At 36.5% G+C, this 23,478-nt stretch overlaps 1 protein-coding gene across 5 annotated transcripts in view; it reads left to right on the forward strand.

Moving 5' to 3' along the window:
• Positions 1 to 23,478, forward strand: part of LOC139140636 (ankyrin repeat and SAM domain-containing protein 1A-like) — a 137,020-nt gene that overhangs the window by 64,393 nt on the left and 49,149 nt on the right. For 4 of the 5 annotated variants that reach the window (XM_070710016.1, XM_070709997.1, XM_070710009.1 and 1 more), the window contains 2 exons: positions 13,450 to 13,627; positions 19,192 to 19,827. In XM_070710016.1, coding sequence (XP_070566117.1) covers positions 13,450 to 13,627; positions 19,192 to 19,827 — 814 coding nt within the window. Of the gene's footprint in view, positions 1 to 9,836; positions 10,018 to 13,449; positions 13,628 to 19,191; positions 19,828 to 23,478 lie in introns of those variants that run through there. The other variant, XM_070710030.1, reaches the window with a different exon arrangement.

Genomic DNA, 23,478 nt, shown 5'->3' on the forward strand with positions numbered 1-23,478 from the left:
AGTGCCCTTGCTTTACTGGCTGACATCATTAAGTGCATCAGTCTAGTCAATTAGCCAAGTTATATCATCTTTCAATGGTGGAATAATTCACTACTCTATCCTAGGACAAGGTATGATAAAATGAGCTAATGTACAGTACTGCTCACTCTATGATAGTCAGATGAACAATGATTATCCACATTTTTCAAAGTCTAATTTCAATTTTGGAGAAAAAATTACAAAAAATATGCACTTCACATGTAATTGCAATTTTGGTGAAACTTTTCTATTTTCTGCATTATCATTTCTAAAAGTTCAAGTATTTTATAATTTTCACTGATAGCACTGAGTATTCATATTGTTGTGGTTTTGTTTAAAATGTATGCATCATCAACTTCTGATCGGCACATCTGTTTGAAACTAGAAGCCGGTCATGAACATTTCCATAACACACAAGGGAGGTTAGCCTTACATTTGCAAACTCCTGGGTTTTAACATCAGCAGAGGGATCAAGTGTTAGTCATTCTACTGATCTGCCATTGTTGGAATATGGAGTTTTCATTGCTCTGAACCAGCCAACCATGGCCATTCTATCTTTGTTACGACACACACTGGTTTTTCATTTTATATTCAGTGGGTAATGAAAACTAGACGAGATAGAAAATATTAAATTGGAAAATTTGACTTTATGGTTTCATGCTGTGGTGATTTTTATGATCTGAACCAATCAGATAGCTGCATGTATGACTGGTTGTATAGTGTGAGTGAAAATACCATTGAGTGTTTTTATTCATTGTTAATAGTTTCATTAGTATAAACATTCTAAATGGCCAAATGGTGTCTCTCACTTCTAAGTGACAGTCTGGTCCTGGTTGTTCTCAGCTTCCTGTGTTGATAACAGACTTTTTTGTCCATCTCTGCTTCATAACTTGTTCTTCCGTTGTTGCTCTGAGCATAAAAGTCAGATATCTTTAAGAGGTTTGGCAGGACATTTCACTGCACCCTGTCGTGTTCAAAAGGGTTGACAGACCTCTACTCAGGAAGACAGGCAGGGGAAGGAAAGAAATATTTATTTTGTAACCTGCAGAGCAAATCAAGTAAAAGTCATTAATAAAATTGTTTATAGCTTGGCAGCAATCATGACTGCACCATTTTATGGGGACAAACTTTTATGTTCAACGTTCTTCTTTGCCAGTGTCTCATTTTCAGTCCTCCTCAATTTGCCCTATTTATGTCTGCTTAGATATTTGATGCATTGAGAAGCCATCATGGTAGTTGGTAATTCCCTTTACCAGCATGTGTGAATGCCAATCCTTCTGGTCTTAAATGAATCTATTCTAAAACAAAGAAGTTCCAAGAATTTATGCAAATAAGATATCACTGAACTATGCAGGACTATACTGAAAAGGTGATTTCACCAATTCTCACCTCTGCAACAGTTCGTAATTCTTTCAAGTTGATCATTAAGTAGTGTCAAGCCAGGCCAAGCTAAGCCACATGTACTGCCAGTAAACATCTTACTCAATAGACCGTACCAACATTTTTATTATTCTACACCCATTCCAGCTTGTAGGTGGTAATACATATAATTCCAGTACAATGTAAACTTTCTGCATTTTATACTTCAAAAAAACGTTCAATATAATTGAAGTTACAATTGTAATGATAAATTTATTATTTATTGCTTTCATCACTTTGAAATTCCTCAAAGTGCAAATTTATCAACAAAAAAGGGTCTGTATTTGAATGACTGATAATTGTGTTCAACAGGAGGCCAAAACTAGTCATGCTATTACCATTAATTATTTAGATTTATGCATCAGTGCATGACATCATAGTAACGCTATAAGTATGGATGATCGCATTTCAGTTCAACTTTGCACATCCAGGCATATTGAGCAAGCCGGACCTTGTGTGTAACCACGGTTACAAAGTGGAAGTGTGCCTGGGCATAAGAGAGCAGTATCTCTCTGCCAATTACTATTCTCAGTGCAAATTTTTTCCACACAAAGACGTAATGTAATCAGCTGCACTGGATTCTATGACCCACTCTGTCAGCTTTTATTGTTGAATGTTGAAGCATTCCATGCCAGGGATACTTGATGTATCAATGGGAATTTGTTCAGATTACTAGGATAACATTATTGATGGCTTTGATGAGTGTAGGTCCCCAGCTCCATTGAGAGCTTTGCCGCTGTAATACCTTGATGGAGAAACACTGAATGCCTGTGTTGTGTCTGAATGAATGAATCCATCGGGTGACGTCTGAAATAATGATGTCAGTTTCACCACTTCCAAACAAATCAGAGGATTACACCTTTGTTGTATGGATTTATGGAATTAACTTACAATCCCAGTAATGATGTAAGACTTGCAAAATTTACAAACTTTTTCAATCTGGAGTAGATTAGTATTTCTCTGGTATTTTCTTAAACTACAGTAAGAATTGGACTTAATGTTTGTTTTCACAACACTATAAAAAGCCTTAAGATCACCTACACGCTTATCACACCTTATCATATAACATACAAAAATTGATGATCAATTCCTAGTTAGAGCTGTCCAGCTCAGAAACAAACAACAATTGAACAGTTCAAATTTCTTCAATCTTTTGTGAGATTCTTTGCGTGGTAAAGAAGGTTTTTAAAATTCTGATCAGGTGGGCTTTAGCATTTTAAAGTCCAGTTGATCCAGCCTACGTTTATTGTTCAGTGATTGCTAACTGGGTGAGTCTCTTTAAGGATTAGTGTAAGGGTTAAAGGTAGTACTGTAATGCTAATCCTAAAATTATACAAAATAAAATTAAATTTGACAACTATCCTGCTTGGTCTACTATAAATGTCTGTCCCTGGCTTTGTGGTATCCATGCACTGTATGTGTTGTTGAATATTTTTTTGAATAGGATTTGTACCTACTATATATTGTATGCAACCATGAGACAGATAATGCCACCTTTGTACCTACGTACACGAAACCCTTATGTACAAAAATATGGAAAAATTGATGAAGTTTATCACTTTTGAAAAAAGACATGTACTAATGAAGATAAGTGCATGTAAAAATGTGCCCACTGTAATGGTATGTCTCAGAATATTGTCCTGATAATGAATTTATAACACTCCCTGGTTCATGGTATTAATTCAAAGTTTACAATGTCAAGTTCAAGTACCCTTCTACATCAACCAATATTTCAAATGTACCATTTTATATTTCCATATGTGTGTATATAAAGTATTTGAGTTGAAGTTACTTCACAAAGGCTGAAGCAAGCACTAGCTGTTTATTGAGAAATTTTAAGTCTTATTAGTGTACTGATTGGTTGTAAAACTGATGTTTGTCTCATATTTTGATGTTTTGACATACAAGTTTAAAACTGTCTTACGTCAGAGAGAGAGAGAGAGAGAGAGAGAGAGAGAGAGAGAGACAGAGACAAGACGAGAGAGAGAGAGAGAGAGAGAGAGAGAGAGAGAGAGAGAGAGAGAGAGAGAGATCATGTTCAATGGATATAGAAATAGATGAGAGTATAACAATGGAGAAAGAGCTGCAATATCACAGGTAAAATTGAAAGACTGTGGCAGGAGAAAGGCAATAAAATTCAACTTGTAACAAGCAGAGATTGATTGCTTTAAACACAACATTGGATGAGGTTTATAAAAGAGATACACAATGAAAGTCATGCAATTTTCCAGTCTAAAAGACACAGACAGATGGATTGACAGACAGCCAGACAGACAGTCTGACACCTTAAGCCACATGATTGCCGTGCCCATCCGATTGCGTATTATTAATGTTGCCAATGGTTTGTATTAAGTCTAATATCCTAGACAGCTGACTGTCTATTCCTGTATATCTGTCTGACCTACATTATTCAGAATGGAAATTGTATGAGATTATTGGTGCTGCCTTACAGCCTGATTCACTTTACCCTGTATTGACTATTGATCACCGGATAATTAGTACATTACATCGAGGGTCAATAACTGAAATTAATACCATGGCAGGTGTACCTTGACATCCAGTATGTTCAGTCGTGTGAAATTAATTTCTCTATATTTTGTGTTCTGCCGCAGCAATACAAGGAAAGATTACCTCAGACTAAGCATAGAAATGCTATTAAGCTGGTTTTGTCCAGGCTTTGAAAATGTCAGATCAGATGAACATAGTTTGAACGTATTATGTCTACTGAAAATTCTCACATTCAACATCCCTTCAACTAGACAATAGGCTGTCAATTAGTTTGTGTTGCAATTCTTGTGTATCTGACAATAATCTGAAATTAGCTTTCCCTTCACAGATCCATTACTGATACTGCTACGTCACGTAATTAGGCCAAAAAAAATAATAGGTTTGTTTCTGGTCATTGACATGTGGCAAAAATGATGCGGCGACGCGATTTTTTTTTTCAATTTTTTTTATATTTTTGGTGGAATTTGATACGTTTTCCCCTTTTTTTCCATCGGGGTAAATGAAAAACAGGAAAAAAAAAGAGTTGACGCGCACAATTTGAAGTGATGCGCGCGCTGACCAGAAACAAATCAATTTTTTTTTGGCCTTACAGCCTGGCATTAGTGTATTTCATCAGTGTGCATTTTCCGTAAAATATTTCTTTACCATAATATTATTTTTCTTTTTCATGATCACAATGTATAATAGCTTTCTAAAAGTATAAACTTGTAATAAATAGATGTTACATTTAACACAATTTATTAATGTTGCTATGTTATCATACAACAAAAAGATTTGCAATATTATTAAACTACAACAAAAATATCAACTGCAGAAATATTTGTCAGATAAAATAGAGGGTTGCATGAAATTGTAAAAATTGAATACAAAAAGTTTGAAAGTTGGTCCTTCACTTCAGAGAGGTTGACAATATGGTCATTGGGCAACGGCTAGGTCTTAAAGACAGGAACTGTAAAATCACCCGGAGTGTTTAACTGGATATCCGAGTAGCTGGAAGGTCTGTGTATAAGCTTAAAGAAGCTTTGCTGACACACTTGACACGTAGACATGTGTCAGCGTTCACATGTCAACACTATTACTAGTAACAAATTGGTAGCTTCTCAAGGATGTGTCAGATTATGTGTTCAGGTGTTCAATTTACAGCCTTCAACTGGATGGAGGAAGTCTCTCAGTGTGAATTGCCGTCAATAGCCAAAGATATGTATGACATACAAAGATATGTATGACCGTCAATAGCCAAAGATATGTATGGCTGTCAATAACCAAAGATATGTATGACAATGCAAAACCCTTTACAGATACATATATATATATATATATATATATATATATATATATATATATATATATATTATCTTGAATAAAAAGACAGAATTTTCTTAGTGTATTTACATGTTTTTATGTCTCTATATCAAAATAATGTGCACATATTATACACACTCTCAGACTCATACATTTCTCCAAATCGTAGCGGCTTTGTAGAGAGAGTTCTTTCAACAGATGTTGAATGTTCAATAAATTCTTCATTGATTGCCCTGAATGTAGTGTTGATGCAGATGGTGTAATGGTTCTTTTACAATACTCAGCAGTAAGCTGTGGTATGACTTGAGTGTTAGCTGATGTCACTCTCATCAAAGCCTTGCCTGTCAATCATTTGACTGTGGATCAATTGATGCGTACATCTTGAAGTAGGTAAGCTCCATGTACTCCTTCAAGTGGTTTTTGTCCAGTGGCTGACTATCACTTGAGTGTCTTTTGACTATGCTGTGGTTTGAGTTGGTGCGTATCACCTGCTGTTGACAGTGGGTGCTGTCGCGACGAGAAAGTGGATTTCCAATTATCTGTAAGATATCATTGAAATCAGTTCATTGTTCAAGCCATGGAACTCTAATTTACATTGACTGGATAATCTCTTACACCAAAGCAAGCTTTTTCATTACCAATGCAGTGTCAGTTGATGAGAATTAATCAAGATAGGAATGAAATAAAGTGGAGCATTGTCTAATTTATCCTCCATCTCTGATGAACTAATTTCCTGTTGCCATTGACAATGGCGGCAGATCTGGAGACGCTTTTAACTCCCCTCGGGAGAAGTCTGTCCGATTACGCAGCAAGGGGTGCTCAAATGGAACCTTTAATGAAGGTCAAAAGAGGACATAATATTTGAGTGTAATTTTGACAGGGAAATTAACAGATGCAGCTAGGTAAAGCTGCAAATTACCGCGGTGGATTGACTTTAGAGAATATTCACTTTGATTTGATTATGTAGAAGGGGCAAACTTTTTATTTCGTGTCAAGTCAGGTCAGTTTCAATCTGCAAAAAAACTCTCCTTGCCTGTCAGGCTGAATTGGACCAAACCATTTACAGACAGGGATGACAGACTACAGTCAATGGTGTATTTGAAGATGTACACGCAATTAAGGTTTTGTTTTTCAGAAATGCTCAGTCTTTTACTTCTCTCTCCATATAATGCATTAGTTTTATGCATCCACAAAGAATATACAGAACGGTTGATAAAATATTCATTTGTCTCTAAAATACGTACAATATTGTAACTTCAAGGTTTCCAAGTTACAGTTGGATGTAGATGGGTAGTTTTTCTCATGAAAGAACCACACAGTCATGCAGTTCAAGACAGTCAATCTCTTGACAGACTTCATCAGCATACAAGATTATAAAATGAAACCAATTTTGATTTCCAATTTAAAATCTTTCATCTATGATACGAGGTGGATATGTAGTAATTGCTTGCCCTTTAGTATTTTTAAATCACTAATTCTAGTGTGATCATGGTACACAGCATGACAATCTTAAAATTATGTGGAAAGCTTACAAAGCTTGATGTTTCTAAGATGTATTTCATTTGTGTTTTGCCGTTTGAATTTAGTATTGTTTTGCTGGAATAAAGTAAAGTGGTTGATAGTATGTGGTCGTATAATTTCCAAGAATATGATTTAAATCTTAGAAATTATGGTGTACCATGTGTGAATGTGTGAAAAAGGTAGTCGATATATGGCAAAGATGGTTTAAGTAAAATTTCAGTGCTTTCTTCAAAGTTGAAAATTTCTACTGTGAAGCAGCCACTGTGATGAAGTCTACAATATAAGAAGATCTATGTCTGGTATAATTCATTGATTTTCTATCAAGATTCAATTAGAAATTTTAGACCAGAATGACATAATATTCCAAGCAAATTGATTGAAATAATTGATTTTTTTTCAGACAATTGTAATTAGCACCTCAGCCGTTAATAGAAAACTAACACGTCTCAATTCCGGTGATTTCATTGTGTCTAATGAGATTAAGTAACTTCAGACTGTCTGAGGGAGCTAATAAGAAATCAATATTCTCAGCACCTTAGACTGCAAAATGATTCAGTATGGCTTTTACTGTAGTAAAATTACTTTTTAAAGGGATATTATTTTTCCATTTTTCGTACTATTTGAGGTTATATCATGTCTTGATGTGTTTGATGTGCTCAATGAAACATTACCTTCAGCCTTTAATACTGACAAAACAGATGAACAAAAAGATAACACAATTTCTGATATATGTATAATATAGATATGCAGATGAACAAATATATGTACAGATCTCTCAGATATACGGTACATATGCAAATAAGCTAATGATTGCTCCAGCAAAGAAACAACTATTTGCATACAGGGAAGATACACTTTCATCAAATCATACATTTACACAAATTGAGTGCATTAACACTTTAAACCCTTTCACCCCAATATTTCCATATATAGGTCAAACCAACCGAGTTAAAACAATAGGGATATACCAATTCATCGCAGTGAAAGGGTATAAAAAGAGTTCCACTATTTCTTGACATGCACAAAACACAGTGACAGTGTCCCTCTGAGTCTGATTGCATATACAGCTTACAACAGAGTTTACGTACCCAACCATACATTTGATATGTTGAGAGGAAATCTCTAAAGAATGAAATGATCTCAGCAAATTTATATCCTGCCATTCACCATGATGCTTATTGCGTATCCAAGTGTGTGTTGAAAACAATTGAGTTCATCAACATTGAGTGAGAAAACAATTTAAAACTTTTTGAGAAACTTCCGGCATAAATCTCTCACAGCCTTCTAATAATAAATGTGATTGACATTGAACATACATTTTGTTATTGATAGATGATATTACATGGAAACCACATTTCAAAACAGGCTTTAGTACTTCCGCATAATTGTAAATTTTGTGGTCGGTGAATTAGTCCTGACTTGCTGAGATCCAAATCCTACCAATTACTAGGTTAGCATATGATAGACTGTCTATGAGTTCATGAAAACTTCCGCTGAATTTTTCGAAACAAATTCAATACATTTTGTGAACTGTCTGATGACTAGTTCTCGGCAGTTGTCAATTCCTGTTTACTTTAGTGAGTTAGATGATATGAAGACAGTGACAACAGTCTAAAGTCAGGTCATGGAACTATGAAAGGGTCAAAGGTTAAATGATTCCAGTTTTCATAGCAAACCCAGCAAAAGAATATGCCAGCTCTGAAATGCACAGGAGTGTGCGCCGTTCATTGAGGCACTGTTTTCAAAAGAAAATGTTACATCGTTGAAGTGGTTAGTCTAATAGGTTTGCTGTGGTCATTGTATCAAATAACAGAAATCGATACTTATTGCTGACATATCAAGTTGACCCCTCGTAGCGCCCGATTTTAAGGTCGCCAAGGTCACCCTACCACCGGCATCTCTTTCTGTCTGACCCTGAGGGAAGTGAGTTGATTGAACCATCTCTCTGTAGGATATGTGTTTTCAAAACATTCCAAGCGCTTAAATTTCCGCTGTGTTACCGACATAAATGAGAAACGCAAATATCTGAAACTTCACACAGGCATGAATTGAAGTGAGCAATGTAAATTCTCAGTGAAGAATCAATCTTTGATGTGATAGAGACTCAGAATGATAGATTTTACTGTTCCATTGAGAAAAGAAATGCACATACTCTATTCAGACAAAGTAGGCATTCAGATTATTCTTTAAATAATTTTTATTTAGAACAAGCTGCTTATAAGTGCTATTCAATGTACACAGTTTTCTGTCAAGCTGACTATTATGTTATTCATCTCAGCCAGTAGTAATGGTGTGAAAGTACTTCAGAAAGGGCCTTAACATTCTTTCATTTGTTTGTAAAAGAATAGTAATTTCCTATGATATAAAGTTAAGGAAAACGGAAATGACATAAATTGTAATTTAACAGTAAAATTACTTTGTTTGTTTTCATGATGTAATATTATGATTAGTGTGTTGAAAAACAAGAAAGATGACTCGTTGTGCTGGTTATTTCATTTCCTTGTTATTTGTCAAGACTATAATGCATGTTATAAAATATGAATTACTGCTTGGTTAGAGTAAATTGCTCTGTAATTAGTGTGTCTGCTCAAGTTACATACTGATATGGGAATAGGTGATTGGAATTGACAGGAAATGATGTAATTGACAGGAAGTGATGTAATTCTATAGTAGGGTGTGGGCAGTAGGGGCAAGTGGCAAGACGTGGGCATCATGAATTCCAGGAAAACTTTGGAACTGAAGATCATTTCCTCAATATAGAATAGTATCAACACTGTGTACTACATCATGTTTTGGTGGACAATTGGTAGATTAAGCAACTATATAATATTGCTAATTTTTATAATAATTATTACATTCAAAAAAATCTCAACAGTGGTGCTGCAGACTTTCCATTACAACAAGACATTGTAATGTAGTTATTAACTTGTCAGGTTTTAGATTCATGTACATCATAAACATGCCTCATGTTTCCCTCATTGTGCTATTGCTGTACCTCCCTACATGAGCATGGAATGTGCCAGTTGACAGCATCATTGCATGAAGTTAATCATTGAACTCACGAATATAACAGCTGGGTATACTCCTCCGTTAACCATCCAACTGTGTTTTCACTGTGTCTGCCTACTCAAGGAAAATACTCTTTGAACGTGTTGTATGACAGTTGCAGTTCAAACTCCTTTACTAGAGAGAATCCATCTACTGTGTGTTTGACTTGTGTTTTTCTGTCGTTGCTGTATTCATTGGACCGTGAGTATAGTACAGTTTTTGAAAGAATTCAACTATGATTCGTGGCCATTTGAGTACTTGTACTCAGAGATGTGGTGTCTGTTTGTGTCTGGTTTTGTTATACTTGAAAGTTTAAAAATTAATAAGTAGTCTGTCTTTCAGGAAGATATCAAATCTACCAATTACAAAAATTAACAATGATGCCAAAGTTACCGTAGTCACCCAAAGATATAGAATCTGTTTTTCTATGGTTTTGTTGTGCTTGGAAGATTAAAAATTAATTAGCTGTCTGTCTCTCAAAGTGGTATCGCATTTTCCGATTACAGTTTTCAACTCAGCGTACCATGACGTGTGTAACATTCCATGTCCCTCAATGAGTCAACTCAGCTAGCAAAGTTTTATCACTTAGTACCATCACAGTTTTCTTGTCGTTAAACTGTTGTGCTCAATCATCTACTCTTGCGTGTGATACAGAGACAAAAAATGTCAAATGTTACCACGGAGATGATATTTTCATGATCAATTTCATTTCGTAATGGGATTCTGTAAAATGTTTCCACGGAGACAGTAGTTGTGCCACAATTTGATAATGTCGTCATGGAAACATATCACCTTTAACAACCAGATGTCTATCTTCATCTCATACATATAGATTTCTTGAACATCTCATTGACAAATATAAATGTTATGTATATATGACAGGCCATACAGAGGAGCATTAGTAGAATATTTTCAGCGAGAAATTCTTATCAACATTGTCATCAATTCCATTTATGTTTGTTGTGATTTGCCCTTGGACTTTAAAGTCAAAAGTATTGGCTTTTCACTTTGTGTTGTTTGCTAGTCATATGACATCTAGTGAAAGGAATTTTAGAAATCACAGCAAGTTTTATGTCAATGATTAGCCATAAAACAATCTGCATGGTTGATGATAGTGATACTTTAGGCAGTTTATGAATTTGACTGTGCAGGCCAATTGAATGTAGTTGTTAATGTTGACTGAGTTCTTGGTTTAATTTGCCCATCAAGACTTTCAGAAAGTTATGGTTAAATTGCAGACCATTGGTAATTTGCATGATGCACCTCATTTACATAGACCATTGCTTTGAAAGTGTGAAATGTTCATGTAGCTTATTCACAATAAAGTAGTGGTTTGATCATTCCAGTGTCAGGCTTCAATATGGACCGGGTTCTCCATAAGAGGATTTTTAGGGGTGCACCACCCCTCTGCCAGTCTATTCTCATGTTAATGATTATACAAAAGAATACGTTTTTAAAACAAAACAAACATTATGCAAAGTGTGAATTGTTATGTAAATTACCCACCTCTGTTTTTCCAAGCTGTGCAAAAGCCGTCCGTACATACATTACAAAATTCCTTACAGCCTACCGTAGCACCAATATATTTGTTGTGAACTATACTTATGACAAAACCACAGCACTTAGGCAATTGAAATATTTTGGGAATAATTTGATAAATACTGATACAAAATTATACTTTCTCAATCATTTCTGCAAGCCTTTAGAAAGTCGTGATATGATTCACACTGCAATAGATTGTTGGAAAATGAGTATTTACCATAAAGGTGAAATGAGTGAGCAAACTGGTTAGTGTGAAATATTCCTTCAATAAACTGTACTAAATATGGACAGGAATTGTTTTACACCAGAAACCTATGAATAGACTAGATTGTTGTGCTTATTTTATGCAGGTCAAGTAAAGTTTGCTTGACCCTGACATTACCAGGTGACCTTGGAGAGGTTAAGTGTCCATTTGAAATTGTAATTGGCTGATTCAAAACTTGCCACTGATCTTATTCCAAGTGATGATATCAGAGGTTGTATCTAAAATGCACCACTGTGGACGTATAACTGTGTGGTATTGGATACTTTGACAGGCATGTTGTTTTAAATGATAGAAAATCAAATATATACACAGTAAAAATCTTCATGCTGCAGCTGCACCTTCATAAAGAGTGTGGTGATTTAAAGTTGGTAGTGTTGCAGTATGGACTGTTTGAGTTGTATATCATCAAATGTGAAAGGTTATGCTCCGCTCAGCAAGGGAGCATTCTTAATAGTGGCAAGACTGACAGCTTCTTGGCAAGTGAAGAAACGGCTCATTCTTCCCAGCGGCTAACAGTTTGCTCTCTGACTTTCCCACTCGTCATAGTACCACACTGGTATCGTAATTACCCCGACCAATGCATTGGGCAATTTTTACATGTCGCCACCACTAGCATGAATTATTACACTACCTCCTACAGTGGAGCCAGTGGTGAAAAAATTCTTCAGGGTGGTTTTTTGTCTGGCATATTAAGTAGTTATCCATCAATTGTGTCTGTCATTTTGGTAAGACAGGCTAGCCTAATTAATGGTTAAACAGGAATCATTGCTCATGTATAATTTTGAAAATGTCGCTGGTGAGATAATGAGAAGCTTTTAACAAGGATGGATGTATCAGGATGTAGCTTGGGTTTTAAAAACAGGATTTTTTCATTGATGGTGATTTTCCGTAGTAGCCCCATGTGCGCGTCTGAGTGTATACTTGTTGAATTTTTGATGCGGAATGATCGTTAGTTAGACATTACTGAATTGAGTTCCCTTGGCCCCCACTGCTGAAGCAATGAGCTCTGTGCCACTGTGTTCACTTCTAATGTGGTGACCTCGCTTTCACATGCCATACAAGCCTTGTTGCAGTACCCTGCATCATTTACCCAGGGTTCAGTGATATTGCATTGCATCTATCCACCATTCCTGTAGTGTGGATGTTTGCGCAATGTATCAAATATTGTTCTGGCCAGTGTTTACTCTACTGATGATATTTATCTCACATTGATGTGGATGTCCGTTATGAAACCAGACTGCACAGGACATGCACACTCAATGACAGTTACACATACACAAAGTAAACATTCCCATGTACAGCCACATGACAGACCACATCACACTGGTTATGATACTGGTATAGCTGTTGTATTTTCACAAAGTATTCTGACATGTAGATTGGATAGATGTCTATTCATGCAATGCAGCTTGTGATGATGAACCGCAAAGTTTATCGCATGTTCAAAGGATACATGAAAATCCTTAAAAACAATTGGATCAATCATCATGAATGAGAATTACTTAAAAATTGCTGACCACTCAGTATTCTGAAGACTGATCTTTGCAGTGAATAAATTTTGTTTTCATTTGGATGATTATGTGGTCTTCATATCACTTTTTATTAAATTTTAAAAACTTGTTTTAGAAGAACATTTTCCGAGGTACATTTCCTTTTCGTCACTTACACTGTTGCAATTCTAGCATGTTGAAGACATATCAGATTTTGAACAGAAAGTCAATGTCATTTCATGGAAACACAACCTTAAAATGATACTGTAACAGTTCATTTACGCTATCTGCTACTTCACATGTCAACAAAGTCTTGAACTTTGTCCTTCTTTGCAGAGCTCCTGTGGAACTGCCCTTCACGAGGCGGCATTGTACGGCAAGCTAGAAGTTGTACGCTTGCTGATGGAACATGGTGTAGACACGACATGCCGCAACGAGGACAAGAAGACAGCACTTGAAATTGTGGAAGAAAACTTATCACCAAAGTCGCAGGAAATATCTGCTATGATCAAAGGTGAGGTTGGTCATTGTTAGTTAACACATTATGTTCAATTATTATCCCTTTTAGACAAGGTATTTTGACATGTTTGTGTAGGTTTTTACATGATTGATTTGTATCATGTAGGGTGTGACTTTACAAGGAAGTGGGTGTGATATCGAGTTGTAATATGCAAATATGTCATTGGATTTGATAAATAAGAATTAGCAATGTCAGTTGAGATTGATAATTGATAGATGGTGCAGCTGGATGAGTGCTGGACAGGATGTAGTGACATTTAATGGTACTGTTTGTCATGGGGGACAGATGCTGATCGTTGAACATCAGAAAAACTTATGGAATGTGCAGTTTAGTCGGAATAGCATATAAATGGCAATGAAGCAAATGACATGAGAAATACCAGAAAATGGATTGTGTATTTTGGATTTTTGATGACAAGTGGACAGGAGGGAATACGTTGCAGAATTTTAATGGAAAAATGATAAATATGATACAGGAACAAGCTAAGTCTTGAGTCATTTTCCATAGATACCTGTACTTTTAAAAAATGGATATTTTCAAAGGATGTAGAAACACAGAGGATGATATTGAGAGTTTAGAGAAGCAGTCAACCTTTGTAGCCGTGCCAATGCAGGAGTTTTTTACTCATGAAGAACCTGTCATGAACCATTAGATGGAGAAAAAAAATAATTAAACCAGTGTGAAAAATGAATCAAGTAAGGCTTTCTCTTCCAATTGCAATTCAGAGACAGAGAGAGAATTAGTGAGTAAATCTGCTCAATCTGATTTGTGAAGCCATTCAGGTCAGAAAGTAATTTGGAAATATTTCCTTTCACAGGAATTAATTTTCTGCACCATCTGAGTGGGTGTTGATGTGTGATAAATTTTATCAACTTCCATCTGTAGATAGAACATCTACCCGTTAGAGTACAGGTAACTCATAAAAGTAGTGATGACAGCTTGTCCTGCATTTTCCAGTGTCACAAAAAGTTTTTATTAGTTTCTTGAAATTGAACTTAAAATGCACTTTGAGTTACAAAGCTTCAAACTAGTGATATTTTGAATTAAATGTTCTCCTTATGTCTTGAACAATAGTTACATAGCGTAGTAAATATAGCCATATATTCACCATTTAGTCCAACCAAATTTGGTTGCCTCAACATACATTTGTATTTTAATATTTTAACGTGGGTAGTGTAATTGTCATGTCTGGTGATGATATATTTTTGTCAAAATTTCTGCAATATATAAAATTTCTCCCCTCAGGAAACAAGCGAAGTCTTGAGCCACTTCCCAGAAATGCCTTTTAATTAATTTCATTCAAACATGTTACAATAACAATTTCATTCTAATCTAAATCAGTTTCCATTTGTGATAGGATCCAATATGGCTACCAAGTGGCAATGTCCACACTGCTTACATTCAAAGAGCATAGCACAATGACACAGGTATAACTTCACGTCAGTTTGTATCATGATATTTGACAGCCCTAAACCCATATTTTTTCCAAGTTTGTTTCAAAGCTGTTATTTTCAATAATTGTTGGAAATTGTATCATCAATGATGTCTTACACATACTTTGTTATCTCAGCTGAAAACCACATCTCATCTTTGCTCTATTCATCAACACTGATTCCCTTGCCAGTTAGCAACAAATGCTTGTCTGCCACCAAGGACATTCCACAGACAGTCTTGGAAGTAGGGAATCCACAATGATCCCCAAGGCTGTATAAATTGGTCACGTCGGAATAGTATGAGTAAACTTGCCATACTTTTATTATCCAATTCCAGACATTGAGGCAGCACCCAGGGGGTCAGACATCAATTTTAAAAAAACACGCACCTGGGTATGTGTCCATTGCTATGGAAACCAATCTTTGCTGATGTTCCTACCTCATACATCAGCTTGAAATTTTCTCCACTGAGCACATTAATGCATATGCAAATTTTTTATACTCTTACAATTGACTGAGGTGGTCCTTGCAAATCTCTTGGGGAATTTTTGTCAGTATAAAGTAATTTCAATGTTTGGCCCATACAGGTTGGCAATATATCTTTACCTGACTCAGACTACCGGTACTCTTTGAATAGGTGAAACTCCAGAAGGAATCGTACTTCAAGCAAAAACAGAAGTCTGGTCCTTGGTATGCCATTGGCTCTGTATAAATCAATGTCGGGCAATTTTTAAATTTCATAGTTGCTTTAATGTGGCCTGCAAAGAGAAATTTCAGACCATACTAAATTGATTGTCAATCAGTAGTAAAATAAGCAAGGAATCCCATTGGTATCGTTAGAATGTTTCATTGCATCAGTCTATGAATTAACATAAAGGGTAAAGGTACATAGGATACTGTATGCAATTATAAATAAATTTAATCAGACTCTGTGATAAATTTCCTTGGATAAATATGATACAACGCCTCGACATAACACCATATTAGCTGGTTATTGACAGCTTCCTTTGCTGTGAAGTGCTTATTAATCGTGTTCTATTGTGGCAAGAAATCAGTTTACTTTTAGATGGATCTGATGAATTATCAAATCAAGTGAATTCACTAGGCTGTTTGGTACCGCAGGCGTGACAATCTTTCTTCCTTATAAAAACTCACTGCTGCTCTATTTATCAGAGCCGTGGAGGAGAATATAGCTTACAGCCAAGCTCATTGTTCATTCAGATCAAGGTAAACCTGCAAATTGTAAAGAGTAGCTGTGAGGTGCAGCTGACAACTGAACCATCATTCATAACACTTCTGTTTGTTGGATGGCAGTTTTTACTCATTACTTTATACAAAATCACCTGTAATATATAAATATTGTGATAGCAGTACAACTGATTCTCAACTTTCTTCTTGTACGTTAATGATTTTGTTGTTGAAACTACAGTAGTCACTTGTCATTCACATTGTGTTAATATTCGACATCTTTCAAACTGTATGATCCTGTTTTGCTTTTCTAATGATATAATTATGTGAATATGGGGACCAAGTCTCTTTGAGATCTGTTACAACTTGCTTGCATACTGATATACTGTTACTAGTATACTTGTATACTTAGAATTCTGTCTTGTTTTTGCTCTGTATAGAATTGTTGATGGTATTGAGAGTCCCAGAATTCCTTGTCATGGGCAATTTGTGAGCTTTCTGTGTTTCTATTGGTCCAAATTAACATTGCAAGTCTGATGAATTTCAATAAGGAGTTCATACCTTGTTACCCATGCATTCTCATAGAGTGTTTTCACTGTTTAGTGACTCAGTGTACAATATTGATGGCAGCGTGTTGTCAGGTTGAATTGTCTCCTTAGGGCCCATGGCAACCAAGATGTGATACTCATTTATGTTGTTCAAACAGAAAATTGTGCCTTCAGGGTGAGAACTTCAAACAAATTACAAACCAACTGGAATGTCTCCTAAATATGGTGACGCTTTGATCTGTGTAGAGGGAAATGAGGTTTTAATCACTATGCTTTCCTGTAACTCACATTGCTTTCCAATGATTAGTGTGACTTTGACCAATGTATGAAGGAATCTGTGGTGTTCACTCACATACTGTGGTTAAAGCCAGCAGTTCAATAATCTGATGAGTGACATTTTACAAAGGAGTGGGCAAATGATGTGGTTGCTACCATAATTGGCTCAGTATCAACTGATCAAACGTATTTTCAATATTCAAAAATCATAGGCATTTTATTCTCAGAAGCCTGAAAAGGTCTGTTTACATCATAGCGGTATACTTTGTGAATAAATAAGTCTTTAATGTATACTTTGAGTTGTTCATAATGGATACTTGTCAAACGTCACACTGTAAGAAATTCCAAAGTCATGGAGCCACAGACAAGAACTCCCATCCTCCATATGTTTTCAGTCTGCGTTGAGATGCCCACAATGTTTTCAAGTAGGAGCGCCATACAATACCATGTTTGTAGGTCTTAAGTAGATCTTGAATGTAGCCTGGAGCTTGGCCATTGAGAGCTCTGTAAGTTAGTAGTAAGATTTCTTAGTCAAGTCGGTGTGAGACCTGGTAGCCAATTGATATGTTGAAGTACTTGATGCAGATGATTCTAGATGCAGTATTTTGAGAACAATGAAGAAGATAATACTAGAACCAGGGAGTCAGTATCATTATGGCTACAATGTATTTTTAGTTGACTGGTTGCATTTTATGTATGTCTACAGCGCAGTCTTCTTCAAGGCATGGGATTAAGTGATTTTACCTTTTCCAAAGAAGAGCTTAATGATCATACCCCACAGTGAAAATGATTTTACAACTTTTCTGAGTTTGTATTTTTTGTTAGTGTTTTTCTGTATTTAGATACATTGTGCCAAATATCAAAATCAGACCAAACCAAATAGCAAAATGGATGTGTGCCTAAATGCATGTATGCCCTAATTGTATCTATAAATGCACAAAAAGTTACTGAATAGGGCCAAATTGCACCCTGCTGTTGTCTTTACAGCTGATTCCAGCCACAGCTGTCAACATTTGGATGATGGCCGATTGTGCGTACAGGAATTCGGACATGTTCACTTGTTCATGTGGCTTCACATCTGTTTTTGACAAAGAGATTGAATGTTTCCACTGCATAGAAATGTCACCGCTATTACTGTCAGTATTCAGGTTGACATGGCATCTGGCAAGATGTGATTAAAAGCTTTCAGTGACGCACAGTTTGTTCTTGACGTCCTACTTTCACATTTGCAAGCCAACAAGGTATCATTGACTGTGGCTATTTTAAGTCGCGCTCCAAAATGACATTAGACTCACAGATTACCATGGTGGCAAGGGAAAAAGACAAGATTGGAGCGTGGTACAGAAAGCTAATAAGTAGGTTTAGTTAGATATGAAAATACAGAGTCTTACTGATGTTAGGAAGTCAGACTATGCAGAATTCCTCTCATGTAAATTTGATTTTGATTCAGTAAATGTTTGTTATTGTTCCATTAAATGGGAGAATATTTCTCTTACAGGTAATAGTGTGGCCAAAATTAAATAATTATACCTTGCACTGCCTGTAAATCTTGTTTATAAAAGAAAGCATTCTCAGTTGTTTCTTTGAGGGCGCTGTCCATAGTTGAAGTACCACAAGGAAATTTGCGTAGTTGTAACAGTAACAGGCAATATTGTTTTCTTGACATTTAAATATTGAACAGTCGATTGTACAGCCTTTTGAATAATATTTTCCTGTGTCCAAAAAATTTGCTTGCTGTTGAAAACTGGTCAGTTGGTCTTTGTACAATAATATATTTAATAAAAACATTTCAAGGCCCAGTAATTCTAACTTTTTGATGATTTTTTCACTATTTGTTTTAATATCAACCGTAACTCAAGACTTTGTCTTTGTATTTTCAATTGGCATACAAAATAAAAATAATGAAATAATCATCTAAAGTTAGCATTACTGGCCCAGTAATTGTATCATAAAAGTGTCAACAGTGTTTTTGTCACTTCCACAAATAATGTGCAGTTCATAAGATCCAGTGGCAAAATATTGAATTCTTAGCCAAGTATGTAGACAAGAAAAGGAAACAACATTGTTTTAGGTTCCTGTGGTTGTCTATAAATTTTCTTTTCTTTATTGTAAGGTATCAAAAGGCCATCGCCGATATCAGTACCAAAACCTGGCCAAGAGGGAGACAGACGGAGCCAACTTGTGCAGACGCCTTACGACAATTTATCAAGCCCGGATTATCAGTCAATAAGCGGTTCCAGTTCTAGTGCTGAGAGTTCCGTTGAAAACAGTCCGACGGGATCGCACGGATATCTGAACCTTCCTCCCATGAAAACACCACCACAAAAACCAGCCAGACATAGCGGAGACAGGCACTCAATGGCGAACGTTTCTCCTCCCAAATCTGGCGCCGAAAGAATCCGGACTGGCTCGCTTCCAGCATCAGCTGGCCAGCAAACAAAACATTCCGCCAAGGGCAAAAATCAACTTCCGTCCAATGGAAGTCAGCAGAAGGAAGTTGATCTCATAACTTTTGATGCAGAGGACCCTGCATACGATGAGATCCCTTCACAAGAGGATGATGAACAATCAATGGAACCTAAACAGGATACAAATGGCAGCTCTGAGACAAGGAAACAAACACATGAAAATGTCCAAACCACAGAGTTGCGTACAAGTACATCAGGTGGTTATTCAACGTCAAAAGCCAAAAAGGAGTTTTCCTTTGAAAACAGTGACATCAAGGAAGTGAAAGAAAGACCAGAATCAGGTATGGCAGTGTGAACAGGGTGTTATTCCATATACCGGTATTATATCACTATGCCCTGCCCGTCGCATTTTGATTGGTCGAACTGAACCACGTGACTGACCACAAATACACAGTAATGGTTTGTTTGCATGCCCGTGAATATGAATAATAAGATTAACAACTCAAAGTATCCTAACTTTACACCTCAAACGTAAATCATAATCAATCATATAATAAAATGGAGCACTTGTAGGTCAAGTTGAGATACTTTTTTCTGAAAACATCACAGGATTTGCCAATTTTTTACAGCGCGCGTGACAGTGCGTCGCATATTGCTCAGTTCTTGGGCCCAGTTGTTGTTCGCTCCTGAAATTTTCGGAAATTTTGACGTTTTTCTTGGGTTCTCTGATAATATAATGGAAATAACAGACTCGGCTCTGACCATTAACATTTATTTGTGGGCGGCGGGCTCAAGGAAAGCCAAATTAACGGGCTCGGCAAGCCTCGCCCGTTAATTTTTGGCTTTCCTCATGCCCTTGCCCACAAATAAACATTAATGGTCAGCGCATCGCCTGTTATTTTTATATTCTCCCCACTATAGTGATATTCTGATATTATGGAACCAAAGGCAGGATTGAAATCCGCCATATAGGTTAAAGGTACACTGTCACCTGTTCCAATTTTTCCACAGTTACCATGGAAAGAGAAAATCTAACCAATCACAGATTTTAAGCGGGTGGCCACTTTTTAAAAACAGCACCCTCACATGGGTATTTTGAATGCAAGGAACGCCTGTGTGACCATATATGGGCATATTTAGATTACAGGTGACTGTATACCTTTAATATCGGGATTGTTTAGGTTCTTTTGTAGATTTACAGTATCCTGCATGGCCTGTTCTGATGGCAGATGCAAGTGACCAGAAGCATGTGTACCGTGTAGTCAGCATAGCCAAGTCATTATTTAAGATATTATCCATTTCATTATTAGGAATCAAGAATCTTGTCTGTATCAGATGTTCTGGGTTTTATTCAAGATAGCGTCCCTGCCATAGAAAAAATATTTGTAGCCGCACCAGCCGCTAACTGACTACACATGTGCAGGTTCAATATATACCATTAGTGTTCTCCCCAGGATCAAGCCAAAGCATAGCGGCTAATTTGCATAATCATTTGCATATTCATTAATTTGTATTTGCATAGGATATAAGCATGCACATGCACCCACGCATTCATGTACACTCACAACAAAATGCAATGGTAACACACAAGTGTGCAATTTGAACATCATGGAAACTCTTTATTACACTTAAATAAATCATCACAATATTGTGATTACAATTACAATTGAAACAGAAGATTCAAACAGTAACAGCACGTTCAGATGGAAAGCAAGAAATGGTTTGTCTGTTTGGAGTTTCATTAATACATTTATTGCAAATAAAATTGTCAAAAATTGCCAACGAAGAGGAAAATTCATGTTTCATCTTTACATCATTAAATGTAATTGAGTTTTATATCGTTTTTGAACGACAAACACCGCGAATAATTTTTCATCACGGGGATCGATTTCAACCAGCCCAGCCCAGCCCCCCCCCCCCCCCTTGCGTAACTACCACTGCCACTGACATCGTCGTTTGATTCTTGATTTTAAAATCCCACCAAGATGATCACAAGACATGAACTAAGTACGACTAGAATCACTCGAAAATCAGGTATAAAATCTTTCAGAGAACGTGTCAGAGTGGAACCGCACATGACGCCACGATCAATGTCAACAGGTAAAAACATGGCGGCCAATATGGCCGCCGCCATATTGGAATGCAATATGTGAACTCGATCGCAATCGTGATCATACTTGGTCAAAAAAACGATCATCGTTGTAAAGTCACAATCAACCTCACCAGTCAACTGCTTCTCTTGTTTCTTTTGCGGCCCATTTCATTGATCAAAGCATTGGAGTGTGTGATCAAAGGCCCTGCTAGTGCTACACCGCCTAACTCTATGAATACTTATCCTCGATGTACCGGTATACCGACTAAAGGTCTTTGTTGGTCGTACTAATAGTCGTTGTAGAATGAAAACTTGTGAACAACCCAGCCGATTCTTCTATTGTTTTAACGTTCCTCTCAACACTTACAGACAACTTATCGGACGCATACCATACTTCACACCTTCCACTCTTTCACCAGGTTGAAAGTTGCAGTGAGCGCTAATGTGTAGACAATGCATGCAACAGCTGGTAGCTATGCAGAGCGCTAGCGCGTGAACTAAAGGATGGCGGGAATATTTTAAAGCGTAGCAAGGGAGAATCAAAGTGTAGCGGGGAGAGGCAAAAGCGTAGCGGGACCGCTACGCTAAAATGGCCTGGGGAGAAACACTGACCATTCGAGGTAACGGGAAAGTGTACCGAGCTCAATTCACGGGCACCACCTCTTCTTGAGTGATTATAAAGAAACAAATACGAAACATGCAAAGTATGACTTTTTCACTCGCCATCAATAAAACATCACTGACATTACCCAGTAAATATTATTTTTCACCTTGTCATTGATACAAAGTATCATTACCATCACTATTAAAAAATAGAAAAAGAGATAAATCTGTCCTTGTATGAACAAGGACTCATGCTAAGAATGCTGGGATGGAACTCACATTTAGAAAAGCGCCCTCTGTGTCAATAACTAGATGCAAATTGCCAGTTTTCAGACAGAAAGGCATAGTGGGTCTCTTATTGAACACAGTGGATTGTTATCATGATAAATGCTAAATGTTATGTACAAAAAATGCCATCTATGTCTAACTTTTTGATAAATTAAACAGAAAATCTTTACCTGCCCTGGTCTGACAAAGCGAACTCTGCACATCACCTGCCCAACATCAGTGAGTGACCAAGTAAATTTGGTGTTTGAATTTATTGTTTACGCAATGCATGGTGGTCTTACTAATGTATAAAACAAGTAACAATTGTTTTATTCTTTCTTATACAAATCATGAATCAATTGTATTATTGACCATGTAAGCGTCGAACTGTGCAATCTTCAGAGAGAAATAAAATTTCTAATCTTAAAAAACTTAGCGTGACACCAAGGGCTGAGCCCTATATAATTGCTTTGTATTAGCAGAAAAACAAGATGAACACATTGGTAAGTTATTAGTCCATACACGATTATGTCAATAAATAAGTAACCACAAGTGCTATGTCCTTTATATTTAGTAGGATGGGAGACCTTATGACAACACATGCTTTACCTCGTTAATTATGCCCATATATAATTGTGGGCAAGCCAATAGAGCTAGAGGTCTGAATTTTGGCATATATGGATTATTAGCAATACAATGTTTTTTTTCAAAATGTCACGTGACCTTGATGACCTTAGACCTTGAATATGCATATATATGCATAACTCAGTAATCACAAGTTCTTTACGCTTCAATTTTGATAGGATAATAGACCTTAAGATGTCACATCTTGTACCTCATTTATTATGCACATATGTATTTCTTGGCTGGCCAATACAGCTAGAGGTTTGATCTTTTTTCCCGATTTAGAACCATAACTTAGACATGCCTCTTGTTTCAAATTTGGAACAATGACATAGACCTATGTGTCCATAGATCTGAACATATACACTTTAGTGATACTTCTTAATGACCTCATTTCCCTGCCCCC

Source organism: Ptychodera flava, chromosome 1 (genome assembly GCF_041260155.1).
Source record: "Ptychodera flava strain L36383 chromosome 1, AS_Pfla_20210202, whole genome shotgun sequence".
Classification (NCBI taxonomy): domain Eukaryota; kingdom Metazoa; phylum Hemichordata; class Enteropneusta; family Ptychoderidae; genus Ptychodera; species Ptychodera flava.